Below are 18,453 nucleotides of genomic sequence, written 5' to 3' on the forward strand. Positions count from 1 at the left end.
ACACACACACACACACACAAAGACACACACACTCCTCAAGACCCTCTGGACCTTCAGTTCTCTATTGAGACCATTAAGAACAGTAGTAAATTGAAACAGTTAATAAAAAGAAATGCTGCAGTAGGAAACAGATCACCCTCACTTTCTACAAAATTTCCCTAAAAGATAAAAACAAGACCACACTAGTTTCCTACACTTCACATATTGTATGCAGTTTAGTGGGCTTAGCTGTAACTCAGAAGTAAGTGTGCAGCACTTATGCTCATTAGCTGGATGACTAATGGAACAAATGATGGAAGGAGCCCCTTCTCAGCAATAGAGTAATGCTAGAGTAATACATTTACTTCAGTCTAAAACTATAAAACATGGCAGAACTGAGTCTTTTTGCCAGAGACTCTTGGCTGTTAATAGCTTAAAAGAAAACAAATGGACAGGACAAAGAATTTTGGTAAAATAGATTTATTTTATCATTGCAGAAGAATACTGTGGCATGAAGTATTCATATTCTCAATCTCATGAAAGGATTTTAGTGTAAAGTCCTTGTGATGTACCTTCAAAGAAAAAAAAAAATAGAATACCACAATAAATAAAGTATTCAATCGGAACAGCTTACTCTGAAAAGCCATAAGAAAAGAATATGTGATATCTTTAATAGGGTTGAATAAAACTCAACCAACCATACATAAATGTTTAGAAAATATTTGTCATAAGAAATGGTTTTAGCTTTTTTTTTTTTGTTGCTGTGCCTGAAAATATAACTTGTGGCTTAAATTGAGCAAATCTTTCTGATGATGTTAATATTGAAGTCACAGTGTTCAACTATTAACACAAACTATTACAAATACAGTGTGTTATGAAATAGCAGAGTCAGTTTTACTGTATGTATTTCTTTTTTCTAGAGGATTTAATCATTGTTCACTGATCTCCTCAAATCACCCCATTCACATTACACAAACATGGCTTAATCAGCATTTCAGTTTATTTATTTATTATGTTTAGTTCCAGAGTCCATTTCTGAGGTCATCTAAATACGTCCTGCTTTGCTCTGCCAAAGAATTTGGGAGTATTTGTCCTCCCCATCCTGTCCCTCAACAATTCTAAGAACATGACACTATAGCCTCCCCTCCCAAGCACAAAAAAACTTGATTATGGTATGGAGAGGTTTCTTACTCCCTGGTTAAAAGGAGTCATAGATTTTGGTAACAGCAGACCAAGTTTAAATTCTCAATAGTTCCCAGGCTTCAGGTAGAATTGTCCACTTATAAAAATATAATTATAAAAACAATATCCAATAAGCACATTAAGCACTGCTGCCAAATTAAACTAGGTCAAATATTTTTATTAAATCTTCCAGGGTTTATTCACTATAATGACTAGCTGATTTTTTTTTTCCCTAAAGCTTTGGTCTTTTAATTTTTTCCTCATAATTGGTGTTGTGCATCATTTAGTGTATTGATCAACCTGAACTAGTAGTGGATCAGCTGGCACCCAAAACTGACCAAACCAAAAAGATCCTTTCTCTGAGATTAATCAAATGATGAGAATGAATTATGGGATAATGGCCTCCTGGAAAAATTTGATTATGGTCTGGAATGCATGACTTCTAAGGATAAGAATTGTATGGACACTGAAAGAGATGCTATTGCTTGATGGATGAACTGTAGAAAAAGCACATTTTCTCTACACAAGACTGGCTCGCTGTTTACCCGTTACTAATTTCATTGTGCTTTTGTCTTCTTTTTGGGCATGTTTCTCCTCATTTGAATTACTATTGGTCATTCACTACAAAGTTCCCAATTCGGCAATTACTCAAACCTATTAAATAATAAGTTCACCAATTTCCATAAAAATCGAATGACTGCAATAAATTATCATAAAATAGACTTCTGTTTTTTTTTTTACACAAATAAAATATTTTACAAAGTTATTTTTTCCATTATTTGTCAATCCCAGTCAAAATCTTGTCCAGTCATAAGGTAAAATTTTTTGTTAAATGGCTTGTAGAAGTCTTGCAGTTGACGCACCACAGTGGGGTGGATGTTTGGGTGGGTGCGCCCTTTGGTTTTGCCCAGGCAATGGGGCCTGCTGTTGCTTGCTGGCTTCTTCAAGCATGGGAAGCCCTTGGCTGGGTTGAAGTGAAAGTGTTTCTCAGTGACCAATCTCCTCAAATGCAAAAAGTCCTGCACACGTGCCATCTCACCAGCTGGGTCGGTTATTAGCCGCTCACCACTCACAAACAGGATCTGACTGAGTGGGAAGAACTGCAGCCAGCGCTTTAGGTGCCGGGCGTACATACCAATCTGCAACGCACTCCATGTGGCATCAATCAAGCCTTCTGTTGCATTCTTGAAGGTCAGGCTCTCAAAGGAGGGTATGTCAGGTTTTTTGGAACGTGTTTGAGTGTAGTCTGAGATGGCTCGTGTAACTGGGTCCCTCACCACCACAATTAGCTTAATGTCTTTTGACATGGCATAGATGCGGCCTGGGACCTCCTTGGTCACAAAGTAGCTGGGGGTCTTTTCCATAGTGATTTGGCCATCTATAGTCTTAGGCATCAGCTCTCTAGAAGACAAAACAATGGTGTTAGCAAACAAATACAAAATCTATAAATATCAACATGAGTATTCCAGTTATCCACATTCTTCATTTACTGCCCCCAAGCTAGTTGCTGTCTCAGCGACAAGATGTAGTAGGTTAATCCTACTCAGACCCTAGGGCAGTATCATTTGGAAATGAATTTTTATGATCCATAACCAACTGCCACTTAGAGAAATCAGAGGCTCTATAAAGAACTGCCAGCACACTGAACTGTTGGTTGATATTTAGCAGAGGCAAAGACCCACAGTACAGCATGTGTACCATATGGAATCTAGAATGGTGATGACACACCTCATTACTGGAGATATATTTAGGTACAGAAAGAAAAAAGTGTCCCCTTATGTTCATGTTAATTTAACTAATATCCTTTGGGTATTTTCATCAGTGACATCATCTATAGATTTCCACATAGAAATAAAGAGCCTCAGTGAAAAATACAATAATCCATATACTGATATACAATATGAATATACAATATAGTGGTTTATGTTTTCTTTTATAAATGTACTATAAATGTGCTAAATATATATTGATAAAAAATACATTGTAATATATTGTTAAAAATACATTGTAAATATGCTCCAAAACTGTCAGACCTGTTCACTAATTTACAGTTTTGCTAGCTCAAATGATTAATATTTAAATATAATGAAAATTGTCGATAGACAAAAACAATCAGGTGGTCCTTTGAGGTAAATGCAGAAGAGAGAATTTCATTAGATGGAATCTCATGCATATCTGAGCCTGTGTAATATGTATTCCCTTGCTGGCTCAGTCAGCAGGGTCAGATTGGTCCTATAATTGGTAAACTAGCCCTTTAACTTTAGCCTGCATTCAGGGAATGGCTGATACAGGCCAAGTGGGATTTATGCAGAGATTGGTGCTTTCCAGCATAAGGCAGATCCATGTGCCTAATGTGGAAGCAGAGAGCTCAAGAGACAAACAAGGAGTGAAAGAACACCAAACATTACACCTGCACAATATATCGAACTGGGTGTGTTAACTTTGGGATTCACAATAATGCAGGGTTTGTCAAGTGCTTTTTAGAGAAAAGGAAATATACCTTGTAAAACCAGCAAGTTCTATATTTAAATGCATTTTTCAAGTTTTAAAAAAAGCCCCTAGTGTTAAACCAAAAAGAAAGTCAACTGTTCAATGTGGTTGTAATAAGAGACACCATTTTTACAGACACCAGTTGGCAGCAGTTGGTAACCTTTATGCCAAATAAAACAGAGATGATAGCTTACCATTTAATGGATGATGGTGGAATCATGTACAGTAGAGGAGAGAAGACAAAAGAGTACATTATTTCATAAGGAGTCTAGGGAAAAGAGGTAAGTGCACCAGGATGAATTGCTCTGAGTAGTCCACCTTAATCGACTACCACATTAAACACAGCTTGGTGTATATTCCTATGTAATATATTGAACCACTCCTCTTTTACTCTGCCATTCTATCTCTCCTTCTCTCTTTAGACTATTATCATTATCACACAGGCTGAAAAAATACACCACGCTAATGAGAGAGGGGCATGAGGGAGACGAGGCTGCAAATCAGTATTGCTGCAATTATCCTCCACATTGCTTGGATACGCAACTAAGAGTGTCAGGGACTGCTTCTGGTAGCTCCAGGGAGTCAGAATCTTACTACAGATCCAAATGTACACCTAGTCCCCAAGCAAAACAAACATGGATTGGAGCTATAAGAATCATTTCTCCAAAGAGGCACCTTAAAGACAGAATGTGATTCTCTTGGGAGGTTTTGTTCAACTTAGCCTAGGCACAGATCCAGAACCTTTGCTCCTAATGCATAAAGATAGCCAGCACTTTGTTTAGTACAATTGAGAATGGGTAGTAAGTATATATAGCTTCCAATAGTGCGCAATTACTAAAGAAGTGTACGTGTACTTGCTATGCACCTTTAAATTCAATTACAGTTCATTATAACATAAAAAGTTATTCATCCATTTTTGCACCTCAAATTGGAATCTTCGAACAGTGATGTGAAGGATTTGACTGCTTTGTCATGCAGTAGCTTTGTTTTATACAAACTTAGTTTAACACTTAGTCACACCTTCCCAAAGGATATAAATCTATAGCCAAGCAATTTTGATGTGCATAGTTGTTGGAATTGTGTTGTGTCTTGGGAGGAGGTGAGGTATGTCTGCAGATCAGGATCCCAGGAAGTTAGCGTTTGAAGAGCTGTCTCTGCAACCCGTGTTTACATTAGCTGCTATCAGGTCGCACGTTCAAAGGCTAAAGCAGGAGTCTTCAAGTGCACTGAGTGTTTGGTGGCGTGAAGTTCACTCACTGTGCTCTAATAAGATGGTGAGTGGGTGGCAGAAGTGGCAAAGCACTAATTTGCACCAGAATACAGGCCTTCTCTAGGTAGTTATTATCCTAGCAGAAACCCATGCTAGTGATGCTCTAGTTCAAGGGAGGCTTTCTGTCCTTGAATACATGAAGTGCTTTTGTAGTTCTTTTCAGCATGTTGCTTTAAGGTAAAATGTAACCTTTTTGAGGCGCAATGCAGTACATAAAAAGATGTATGTGTGTGTATTGTGTGCGTGCAAGTGCGTATATATATGTGTGTGTGTGTGTGTGTGTGTGTGTGTGTGTGTGTGTGTGTGTGTGTGTGTGTGTGTGTAATTGGAAGGAATTTCCTCTGAGAACATGCTTCTTTGTTAAACCTCATAAGAGGTGACATGAGGTGGTGGTATGCAGCCACTTAAAATAATCTGACAGTTTTTTCAGAACATGTTCCAGACCTGAATCAAAAACAATGTGGGATGGTATGGGCAGCTTTTGTGTCTACAATATGTCACCTTGTCATTTAAGTGTAGCTTATAGCATTTTTCACTGCTTTCACCTTGAGAAAACGCTCCTTACATCCAATGACTATACAGCATTTTTGCCAAATTGTGCATGAAAGTATAATTGAAATTTTGTAACAGGAATCCTCAGCTATCTCTGCTTTTTTCACAAGGAGAAGAATATGGGTTTTACAACCCCTAAGATAATCCCCCAAACTTGTTCTCTCCCTATGTTGAAACTTTTAACAGATTGTGTTGTGTGTGTGTATATCTTTAAATTATTTTTGTGAATATAATAGAGCAGGGGTGTCAAATCACAGCCCACCAAAATTTATTGAAAATTTGAAGTAAAGTCTTTTTGTGAACCATAATTAAAAAGAGCAGTTTCTTCACTACTGGACTATTCTTCACTGAAACCAAATGTAGTGGTTTCACAGCAATTAGGGGAATTTTTTATGCAATTGCACTTGATTGTATTTGATTATAATTCTGTGAATTATACAGATCTTCCTCACAGTTAAATTTATTTTGTGAAAGGAACAAAAATATCAGGTGTTGTCAATGTGATATAATTCTGCAAACCTGACATGTGAACCTTGGAATTGAATGAAATTATATTGTGGCCTGTTACCTAAAATAAGTACAAAATAATTTTGGTTAAAATGATGCAGTCAGTCCCAGTTTACAACTTAGGTGTACATTTTATTTTTTTACATTTAGCTAAATATATTTCAAGCCAAAAGTCTTTAAAAACCTGCATACTGTTATTGGGTAGTAGTGTCTTACCACAATTTTGAAGCAGGCACTGCCAGTTGAGTTTTGGAAATGATGATGTAATATATGGATGAATGTGAATGTGGATAAAGACCACATTTGGTTTGTGGGCTGCCTGTTGAATAGGTTTGCTTTAGGGAGTGCAATGACCACGTTATATGTAAATTCAATCTGTACATCTATAAAGCTACTCAGCATTTGTGTAAAATTTACTCCATAAATATGTTTGAGAATATGCTAAGCTCTACCACTGTCTGGATTTTGAAACTCCTCCTGGGTCAAATGTTTTCAAAACCTTTTTTCTAATTGAAAGTTCATGCTGTGTTTATAAAAAAAAAAAACCAAAAAAAAAAAATGTTTACCCTCCCTAGCACATTTGCATACAAAGTAAAGGAAGAAACAACACAATTCATTGCAATTCCATGCTCTCTCTCACCAGGGTTAATACAGACCTCAGGGGCTCTGCTGCCTCCTTTTCACAGCCAGGTTGCCTCTGCTGAGCTCTCAATAGAGTCGCTCGCAATTTACTGCAAGCATCTGCCGCACTCTCACACACATGTAGTGCTGCTTGTTTTGATACGCTCCTCAGAAAATGTGAATGAACAATGCTCATATAGGTAGTGATTATTTCATATTACAACACTTTGTCTGAGTGAGCACTTCAATGAAATGGAGCACAACAAGACATCAATATCTAAAATCAAAATAAGTAATTAGTGCATTGTTGACTCTTTAAAAGTCATTAAAGGGCACAAATGTCACATCTATTGCTGAAAACCCTGCGGTGTCTTAAAGCTTCTGCAGAAACACATGGCTGCTTTCACCATGTTCCGCCAACAGAGCAAGTCTAGCTAAATGTCTCCACAGGGGGCACTGACTCCTGACCACATGCGCCTTTCTCCAGGCTCCTGTCTAAGAAATATTCAATAGGGCTTGTTGGATAAAGGCAGCCATCTGAATCTCAATCTCATCTGACTGTGACCAGTGGGCCTTCATTCCTCCACAGAAAAAGCTTAACAGTCATCTTTTGCATTTAGGTTCGAATGCAGTGACACTGACTGTAGGTCTTCCATAAAAAGTGATGTGTTATTACAGTTCATGGGGGTCACAAAGGAATTACAAGTGGTGTAGACTAACAATGAATGCTGTTCTCTGAACAGTCATTAGGAGGTTTTATTGTGCGAGTTGCCAGTAGAGGTCATGCAGCAGTGCACGGCCCTGACTAGGCTTCCTCATGCGGAGATGTTTTAATTAGACAGCAGTATTGGCTTAGGGGATGGGGCAGTCATAAGGGCAGTGAGCCCTGCTACTGCCCTGAACTTGCTGGCTTCAAGACTGACAGATGTTTAAACCATTAGTAAACCATTCAGTTTAAATCAAGGCAGCATCATGAAAACATGAGGCTCAACTGTACAAAGCATTTCTTTTATTACATCTGTATTCTTCATATGCCCTAGATTTAAATACTGTATAGTTGGTGGATATTTGCTTAGCTCAATAATCCTCATCTTCTTGATGGGTACGGAAGCAGATATAAATAATTCCATCCTTCATAGATTACAATGAAGTACTGGGTTTAGCACAGGATGAAAGCAAAATGATCTACACATAAGAAAGGGGTTAACAGTTGACTATAACTGATTCAAATTACTAATGAATATGAAACCACCAGTACTTGATAGACCATTATGCTTTACTTTTCCTTCAACCATAAATTGTTAAACACACTCAAACTAGCCATAAGCTGTTAGGCATTATAAGGGATTTGAAAATCTGGTGCTAGGTTTGTTTTAGACAGATTCTGAGTTGTTGCAAAATGAATGGACATCTTAAATCTTTTTCACACCATTCATTCATTCATTCATTCATTCATTCATGTATTTATATCCAAACAACATGTCAATCCAAACTGTCAGATCAGTGCACCTCTAAAAATAGATACAAAACCAGCTCTGATGTCACTGCATGAGATCATTGACATCTAACAGACAATTAAAAAACTCTTATTTTAATAAATGTGTCCAGAGATGGAAAATGAGGGTCAGACTGACTCAAACTGCTCAGTAGAGTTGGGCAAGAATACCTGACCATATGCTGTATTACACAGTCTGTGTTTGCATGGGCTGTTTGTTTTATGATTACTGAAGTTCAGGTTAGGTCTGATTCACAGTAACCAGACTTTGATCTATGTAGGAAAAAATATTCTAAGAAGAGTCCATTCTGCACACAATGTGTGTAAATAAACCTGTCACCCTTAAAAAGCAGTATTTCAGTACTTTTAGGCTACCAAAACATGATATCCTGTACCTCTGCTGTGTTATATTACAGTTTCATTACCTGTACACAGACTAACAAATGTAACTCACAAAGAGTAAGGGTTCGATATAAAAAAAAATTATCCCACAAACTTAACAGATAGCACAAAAGAATGCTCCAGATAGCACAAAGAAATGTTCAATTCTTTATGACAGGACATCCAAAACTTTGACTGTCTTCAGTTCAAAATATAACTATGCAGTATCAATAGATTTTAACACATTTTAATGTAGGTTTTCCCGACCTTAACATCATTGTACCTTTTTTGGAATATGATTTCACAGTTATATAAGCGGGTGATGTATTAATAAAATAGGTGACATATGCATAAAACATCAATCAATAATAATATGAATCCTGCAGATAATCTCTGTAATTAAGATGTTCTTTTATTACAGCCGTCTGTCTGTTATTTAATCCTTCAAAATGAATCTGCAGTGGCGGTTTTGTCAGCACAATGGCTATATTTCCACAGTATAACATGCTTTATGCAATTCAAAACCAAGCGGACACTTCTTATTGGCTAGTCGTCTCATTACCTTCATCATCATCATCATGAATTTAACACAAACTTACAATCAGTTTATAATAAGAGTGCAAAGAAACGAGTGATTTGTGATTACATTGAGTTCAATAGGCCTTGAATTTGTACTAAATTCAATACAGAAATAAAGGTACCAAACTGTACTGGTTCAAGTGTGTATGTATTGGACTTTTCTTATGCTTTATTTATTTATTTATTTATTTATTTATTTATTTATTTATTTATTTATTTATTTATATACAATACTTAATAAAATATGCAAGGGAAAGTACAGTTTGGTACCGTTATTGCTTATAGTGTATAGTAGTAATTTTGGTCAGGATGTCCCTCTCACCTATACCACTCGAGTCCTTTCTCGTAGTTTCGGTCAAAGAAGTGCGGCTCTGCACCCACAGCCCTGATGTCAGGGTGCACGCGCAGGAACTCGAGCAAGGCGCGCGTGCCGCCCTTTTTCACCCCGATGATGATGGCCTGGGGCAGTTTCCTTGTCTCCGTCCAATTGTAGGCACCTGTCGCTGCCGTCCCTTCTTCCACTGCTCTTAGCTCAGCCTTGCTCTCATCCCATTCGTCTGCTCTGCTGTCCAGCTCGTTCTCGTTGTTCAACAAGTCCCTCGAGTGCGCGCTGGAGTAAATGGCCCTTCCCGAGCTGATAAAGGGGTCCACAGAAGCAGTGTCCGGCTTCATCTCAATCGAGTTCACGGCGAAGCTCGGCACGGACGCGCAGTAACCAACGCAGCAATAAAGCATGTACACCCAAAGTGTCAGCATGATGCACGCAACCAAAAGTCTTTTTCCCAGGTGAAAAGAAACCGCGCAGGAGCTCTGACAAAACAGCAAGCTATATTCCATAAGAGTGCCGCTTAGGCATGCTGGCAAACTTGTGTCTCCCTAACCCCCACAGAAATCCTCAAGACATGTAGTCATGAGTTTAAGGTTGAGTGCATTCCCTGAGAGATGCTGAATTCATGACAATTCAGACCAGGAAGGAGTTGAAACTGTGTGTGAGAGAAACGTGTGTGTGTAAGTGTCCTGCGTTTCCTTCACGGTTCGAGCGCAATGAGTGTGAAGAGAGTCTGGCATCATATGCGTTCGCTTAAAGAGGGCGGGATTATCACACTCACATTGACCAATCACAGCCAAGAACCGAACTTATTATCTTATTCCAATTAGCATTACATCTAAAATAAGTCCACAACAATAATTAATTCATATTTAAATAAGAATCTATATAATGTAGAAACATAATTAAAACCAATGTTTAAGTGTTTTAATTTGTTTTCTCTTTGTCTTTTTTATGCCTATTTTCAAATTTTAAGAAAGATTAAGTTGATTAAATTCACCATTTTTACAGATGTGACGTCAGAAATATATCACTCATTCAATTTCTATTTGCATTTTCCATTTACAATGATGTACTATATTATGTATTATAACAGATGAGATTTTATTTTTTACTTTTGTTGTCCTTGCAATTGTTTATTTTTTGTTATTGTTTATTATTTCCTTGTTTCCACTATACACTGACACTGAATTTGTAATTTTTCTTCAGTTTTCAGTTAAAATTCACTTTCTTAATCACAGTGATAAATATACATGATGTATTTGTTATTAATTAATCCAATGAGATATTTGCTTATGAATTATTTGTTTATTACATTACAATTAATTACATTTGCACTTAAGTGTGTGCTTTTCTGTTTTCGTCATAATATTTTTTCCTTGTCATAATATTTTTCCCTTGTTCTTGTTTTTATGATTTTCTCTTATCTTATCCCTTAGTTAACATGGCCCCAAGTGTCCTCTGCATACACTCATCAGCATAAAATCAGCTTTATCTTATGGTCTTCAGATTCCTCAGTCATCTGACTGCTGGGATATTATATCCATACAAGGTTTAAACATGTTAATGTTAAGTTTCATGTTTAAAAATCTTTTGTGATTCACCCAGACATTCCTGTCATGTTCATTTAAACATTTCTAACTTTCCTATACATAAACTTTACACCTGATTGAATGTATTGAATCCCATAAGACTGTGCTTTCTGTGTTTCTGGTAAGAGGAAAATCCTGCCAAATTAAAATGGTCAGAGCAAATATAACAGATGTGTGTCATGTGTGTGTGTGTGTGTGTGTGTGTGTGTGTGTGTGTGTGTGTGTGTGTGTGTGTGTGTGTGTGTGTGTGTGTGTGTGTGTGTGTGTGTGTGTGTGTGTGTTTTCTCATGGCAAGGGACTCTAGAACCTGTGATGTTAGCAGGATTACGACAGAGCTGATTACTACAGAGCTGCTATGTCAGAGTATTAACAGAACTGCTCTGACACTGTCTGCTTATCCCCTTATTTGTGTGTGTGTGTGTGTGTGTGTGTGTGTGTGTGTGTGTGTGTGTGTGTGTGTGTGTGTGTGTGTGTGTGTGTGTGTGGTTAAGCGAGGAAAAATACATTATTAAAGTACAGCAATTTCTCAATTACCTTATAATTCCCCTATCTAAAATATTACATTTGTAACACTGACCTTATAACAAATTATTCCAAGCTTCCAACCTCTCTGGATTTGGTCATGAACTTATTTCTCTATTTCATGTGCTAATTATGCAAGCTGGCTGTTTTAAAGTGTGATGATGTGAAAAATATCACAAGTTTTAAAGTGAGTGAAAGACAGCTGGATTCAGCAGGGTGACAATATATTCCTTGAGACTTTAATAAAAAGTGGCTGGTTCCCCATGAGTGCCCCGGTTGGTTTTGACTGACACATCAAAGTGACACCAAGATGGGGAGGAGGAGACACTGAAGTAAGAATCAAAGACACCTCAGTAGAAAGAACGAGTGCAGGCATACAGACTTCTAAGCGGAAGACCATATGCTTAGATTAGTGTTGTGTGTTATGCTTTATGACACATAGAGTCAACCCCCACCACACACACACACACAAATAGATGTACATCTTCACATACAAAAGCAGCCCGTTTATATTCAAGGCGAGTTTTGGGTGTCACATCAAAGAGAAACATCATCCTGAACACCTTCCTTAATGGGATATTACTGTACCTCATTAACTTGTACCATTAGCCTCTTGTCCTCAGAGAATTCTTTCCACGGTGCTCTCTAGCCTTCATTTGGAACTTACTATTTAGCTTTAAAGGAGATTGGGGGTGATTATATACAGTAAATTACATACTTCATACACTCACCGGCCACTTTATTAGGTACACCTTACTAGGACCCCCTTTTGCCTTCAGAACTGCCTTAATCCTTCGTGGCATGGATTCAACAAGGTACTGGAAACATTCCTCAGAGATTTTGGTCCATATTGACATGATAGCATCACGCAGTTGCTGCAGATTTTCCGGCTGCACATCCATTATGCGAATCTCCCGTTCCACCACATCCCAAAGGTGCTCTTTTGGATTGAGATCTGGTGACTGTGGAGGCCATTTGAGTACAGTGAACTCATTGTCATGTTCAAGAAACCAGTCTGAGATGATTCGCGCTTTATGACATGGCATGTTATCCTGCTGGAAGTAGCTATCAGAAGATGGGTACACTGTGGTCATAAAGGGATGGACATAGTCAGCAACAATACTCAGGTAGGCTGTGGCATTGACACGATGCTCAATTGGTACTAATGGGCCCAAAGTGTGCCGAGAAAATATTCCCCACACCATTACACCACCACCACCAGCCACCAGAACCGTTGATACAAGGCAGGATGGATCCATGCTTTCATGTTGTTGACGCCAAATTCTGACCCTACCATCCGAATGTCGCAGCAGAAATCAAGACGCATCAGACCAGGCAACGTTTTTCCAATCTTCTATTGTCCAATTTTGGTGAGCCTGTGCGAATTGTAACCTCAGTTTCCTGTTCTTAGCTCACAGGAGTGGCACCCGGTGTGGTCTTCTGCTGCTGTAGCCTATCCGCCTCAAGGTTCGATTTGTTGTGCATTCAGATATGCTCTTCTGCATTCCTCGGTTATAACGAGTGGTTATTTGAGTTACTGTTGCCTTTCTATCAGCTTGAACCAGTCTGGCCATTCTCCTCTGACCTCTGGAATCAACAAGGCATTTGCGCCCAAAGAACTGCCGCTCACTGGATATTTTCTCTTTTTCTGACCATTCTCTGTAAACCCTAGAGATGGTTGTGCGTGAAAATCCCAGTAGATCAGCAGTTTCTGAAATACTCAGACCAGCCCGTCTGGCACCAACAACCATGCCACGTTCAAAGTAACTTAAATCACCTTTCTTCCCCATTCTGACGCTCGATTTGAACTGCAGCAGATCATCTTGACCATGCCTACATGCCTAAATGCATTGAGTTGCTGCCATGTGATTGGCTGATTAGATAGTGTACTTAATAAAGTGGCCGGTAAGTGTGTGTGTGTATATATATATATATATATATATATATATATATATATATATATATATATATATATATATATATTTTTTTTTTTTAATTATTATTTATTTATATATATATATATATATATATATATATATATATATATATATATATATATATATATATATATATATATATATATATATATACTTATATATTTCATTCTTGGTTCCATTCTTGTAGTACGGCATTGACAATGCTGTGGTGTTTAGTATGGCAACTTCATAACTAAATAACATTGAATCATTTTGATTTATTGGGATAAATAACAAGCATCTTAAGTTCAAAATATGCATTGACAATTTTTTATACCCACTTATACATTATTTCCTACTTAAAACTTTAAGGCTTGTAATGTAGAAGTTCACACTGGGAAAAATTGCACAGAAAAAAGAGAATGTGTCCCCACCAGTTCAGCATATGATGTAATGTTGTCATAAAATCATGTCATAAAAATGTCACTATTTTAAATAAGTTCATATTTGAATCTACATAAGATGACACAATGTTAACTGGTTAATAATAAACACTGACCACACAATTTTATTTATTTTTATTTTTTTATGTGAAGATATCATGAATTTATGATCATTCTTAATATTATGTTAGCTGGCTATTTGTGAGAACAAAACAGGTTATCATGGATTCATGTTTTTATCCCACTTTGTATCTTATGTTATTCTGGATTCCGAATTTTTTTCAATTTTGTGTGAAATTTAGAAGCAGCATACTTACAAGAGAGAATGTGTTAGTAGATAATCAGCACCATACTATTTATTAAAAAATAAACACTTTTGCATAAAAAGTCAACAGGTGTGCAGATTTTATCAGCCAGTTAATGCAGTTATAGTTACAGTTTTTTATACACACTAGTCTGCATTTATGTAAGTAATGAATAAATTGTGCTTGTGGCAGTAAAGTATATTGTACATAGACAGCCACAATTAGAAAAGATCACGTACAACAAAATTGAAAGCAAGTGAAAAAAAGATGTTCTGTACTTTTGGGGGTATTGTTCTTTATTGTTTTTCATTTCCTCAGCCACTTTGGACAGCAAACTGAACATATGTATATCTTACATGCTTGAAATTTGGCTGTACCACATACCCCCCTTCATTCAAAACAATTTAAATGAAGAAAGCCAGATGTGATTCATCTTATGACACTCACAGTTCCAATGCTAAATTGGCTTAAAAACTTAGGCTTAGGGTCATGCATAAACACTTTTTTTATTATCAAGCATGCACATTTCTGGAAGTTTGATCTTAGTTGTTTAATGTCAACATGGAAAAGTATAACGGTTCTGTAAAGACTGAATAAAGTACTTTAAAAAGTGTACTAATATATAGTCACTTATTCACTAAGAGTGATCTATTAATTCATTGTGGAATAATGCTCTATGAATAACCATATGGTCATTACATATTTTAGCAGTGTTACAGTATTAACCGCTATGGCTGAAAAAAGGCAATAATCTTTTCTGTTCTGTTTTATGTCATGAAATACTCCTCTCATGTGGTGGGAGGATTCAACCCAGACAGATTCGGGAATGAATGGCTTTATAAAACCATTAAATTCAAAGCATGTACCAAATTCTGAAAGGCACTTTAGAGCAATAAACATGGAAAAGGGAGGAAAATACAAAGACATGGATCAATGTTAAAGACAGAATTATTACAAATATTTTCTGTGTGTCACTTTTCATATATGATGAATGCTTGACCTGACCAGTAAGGAAGAAAAAACTGAGTAATCACAGGGAACAATGAACTTTCAGTTAGGCCTTGGCTAAGACTCACCATCTACATTTGCTACAGTACAATAATATTATTTCAAAATAATCAACATTTCAACTTAATCAGAATTTGGCAGCAGATTAGAATTACAATGAGGGCTTAGCAATCACTTTGCAACTCTGACTCTAATAATTATATTTGATTGCATTAATTACCCAAATTCTTCCAGGTGGAATTATGTTTGATTAGTTAAAGCCTCATATGATTAATTGCTCTGGATTCATGGGGTTATTTTATAAACATGTCAAGTGTGTGCACACTTAGTCATGAACAAACTTCAAACCTTTTCTCTTTATTTAGGATTGCTGCTGCTTTTCCAATGTTAGCATGCTATAGTCATATTTAGCATGTCTTCTGTTTTAATGTTGCAAAGCACCTTAATCTAGGTTGAAGGTGATGGCTATTGTGCCCTTTCATGTGGCTCCTGCTTGAGGAAAGAACCTCCAATGACACCTGTGTCTCTTGCCATTTCTGCATTCCTTAATCCATTCCTGATAAATATAAATATTGGCAAAAAAGATTTGCATAACTGTCTGTTAATTATTCCCAGATTTATTGCATATAAAAAATCATTGTGATGAAATAAAATACAATGACTTTCTTACTTTCTTACTCGTGTTGATCACTGAATGAATCATCCGTCCCCTTAGGTCAGGTAGAGGCAAAGCATGATGAGAAGCTTCCTCAAATTACAGAGCACTGTCAACCTCAAATGGAGTTCATCCAGAGGCTGAGGAAAATAAGGTCATCCATTAAAGCACCCACTCTATACTCCAACCTGCATTCCTAATGACAAACGTCAAGAGGAATAAAAGCTGATTATTACTTGTGTTAGTGCCCCTGAGCATGACAGACTTAAAACGCCAATTAGGTTGGGTAGAGGTTTTTTTTTATTTTATTATTTTTTTTTGCCTTTAGGTCTGTGAAACTATTTGATAACACCCGATCTACAGTTCAAGATATATAGACATTGGCAAGAGCCAGCAATAAACTTATAATTAACACACAGAACAAGAAATGTAACATGTACCCAGACAGCATAAATCTATTGTCTATGTCAAATATATTATAATCTCTGTTCAGCCTGGCACACAGGAGGAAATACAAAGCAATAGTAACAAATTCACAGCAGATGACCTTTATAGTGTACTAGTGTATATCTTGTACTGTTTTCTGCAAAAAAGCTAAGCCATCTGAAGCAAGCTATTAAAATAACACAACTATAAAGGCTTTCCAAGGACTGTTCTTGAGACTCTATTTCTGCTATACATCTTAAGATGGAATTTCTGACAGAATCTGCCACTGCAAAAGCTCAGCAGTAAATCTCCCTACCTCACTGGTAACAGTGGTTTGGAGTGACATTGTTTTGAATGAATTAAAGACTGATTTCTTCATAACTTGATAAGACAACATGGCTTCTTCTCTGGACTCTGGCCTTGAAGTTTAATTCTAGCAACGCTCTCCCACCTACATTTAAAACTCAGCCCTCAACCATAAAGAGAAATGCAAAATATCAGAATGAAATATGCTGTACATCAAAATCCCTTGAATACAAAAAAAAAAAAGATCTATTATAATTGCAAAGCATGTACATATCTGGTATAGGGAACATGTACCCTATAGTGTGTTATTTCTCTTGTCATCAAGTTCAAACCTTAATTTTGAAAGAAAACCACTGTTTTTTTCTAGCTAGAAATAAAGCCTGTCAATACTTTTTAGAAGTCCTTGAAGTCAGTTATCAGCAATGAAACTATTATTTATCTAACACACAGTTCTTCACATCAAGAGTAGACAAACACTCAATGACAATGAATTTGATCCTGTAATGTTTCATGTGGTTTAGTGAAAAGCTTCTGCCTAATGCAGCTGTACAACAGCCCAAAAATATGTCTAATCCCTGTTTTTCACCTTTCTATATGTCAGCATGAGAATATAAAAAACAAATTTATTGCAAACACTCTCCCTGAACAGATGTCTTATGCAACAGTTTTAACCACACATCTGCAAGCCTCTCACCCTTGTCACACAAACCAGCACACAGGAGAGTGGCACAAACAGACACACCTGGTGATTACATGATCCCCTGTATATGTTTGTTTTTGTGTGTGTGTGTGTGTGTGTGTGTGTGCGTGCGTGCGTGCGTGCGTGCGTGCGTGCGTGCGTGTGTGTGTGTTGTTCTGTGTCTGTCAAGATATGCATTGATATTTTATTTACATTTTTTTTTTTTTTTTCAAAGGGAATGTTAACTCCAAATGACTTTGTCTACAGTGGATGCTAATTATTTTTGCATTAAATAATATTGCTGATAGCTAGATAGATAGAAGAGCCACATTATGTTTTGGAATAATCTGGAACTTCAACAAGTTGTGTAATTTAAACTTTTTTCTGTGCTGCACAGTCTAAATGGATGTCAACTACAGCTACTGAATGGACAGACTATGATTTTTTAAATGAAAAAATGGCAAAAGATTTCATATAATGAAGTTAGAATGCAACATAATCACCCAAAGAACTGGAACCGAAAGGCAGTCTGAAAATGTAAATAATTTAAATTTCCTTTTTTTCTGTGTACCTAGTGTTTTCTGCTCTAAAACAGAGAATATGTGTTTGGGGTCATGTAAACAGATTTAACAAGCTGGTGCAGTTTGTCTCAAGATTACTATCAGGTCAATCTTCCAGACATGTGTTTAGTGCCATAAGGTGTTGAGCCATAATTTTATACCATTACAGACACATAGAAAGAACCCTCACAGTTCAGGGGTGTGCTAGTTCGATCTCTTAAAAGGCCCAACGTTTTCATTAGGCTTGGTCTCGATAATCATTGTGGCTCCACTGCTGCTGGGATATAACAAGCAGTGTTCAATCTCATCCTCTAGCTCTAAAAGCCATTGAATCTGTACCAGCATTTGCAAAAGTGGAGCCTGGCTGTGTACCGACAAGCTGGAAGGAGTGCCCTTGGCCCATTTTAAAGCACAATAGAAAATATTTTTTTTGTAAGAGATTTTAAAACTACTCGATTTAGTTGCCAAAATTAATGACGCACAATTTCTGGCATAATTTCCCATGAAAGAGCCTAAAATGAATAAGGTTTTTGTTGGTAATATTCCAGCATTTCTCAGTAATTAGCTTTTTTTTCATTCAAATACATTCACGGTCCATTTTATTACAAACAAAAGTGCATTTGCTCGTTTTTGTAGTTTTTCCACCAATAAGGTGAC

At 36.9% G+C, this 18,453-nt stretch overlaps 1 protein-coding gene across 1 annotated transcript; it reads right to left on the reverse strand.

Annotated features, from left to right (window-relative positions):
* Positions 1-443: 443 nt before the first annotated feature.
* hs3st3b1a (heparan sulfate (glucosamine) 3-O-sulfotransferase 3B1a) lies at positions 444-10,102 on the reverse strand. Its single transcript, XM_083566138.1, has 2 exons — positions 9,379-10,102; positions 444-2,562 (listed from the first exon to the last, which is right to left on the reverse strand). Exons 1-2 carry the CDS (start codon positions 9,891-9,893, stop codon positions 1,944-1,946), a joined length of 1,134 nt encoding a protein of 377 aa, XP_083422264.1. The 5' UTR covers positions 9,894-10,102; the 3' UTR covers positions 444-1,943.
* Positions 10,103-18,453: the final 8,351 nt, after the last annotated feature.

Source organism: Silurus aristotelis, assembly GCF_946808225.1.
Source record: "Silurus aristotelis genome assembly, chromosome: 17".
Classification (NCBI taxonomy): Eukaryota; Metazoa; Chordata; class Actinopteri; order Siluriformes; family Siluridae; genus Silurus; species Silurus aristotelis.

Excerpts from the sequence above, each read along its gene's own strand:
- hs3st3b1a (XM_083566138.1), bottom strand. The coding sequence starts at position 9,893 with ATGGAATATAGCTTGCTGTTTTGTCAGAGCTCCTGCGCGGTTTCTTTT. Across the intron at positions 2,563-9,378 it reads AAAGGACTCGAGTGGTATAG|AGAGCTGATGCCTAAGACTA; the intron begins GTGAGAGGGACA and ends TTTGTCTTCTAG.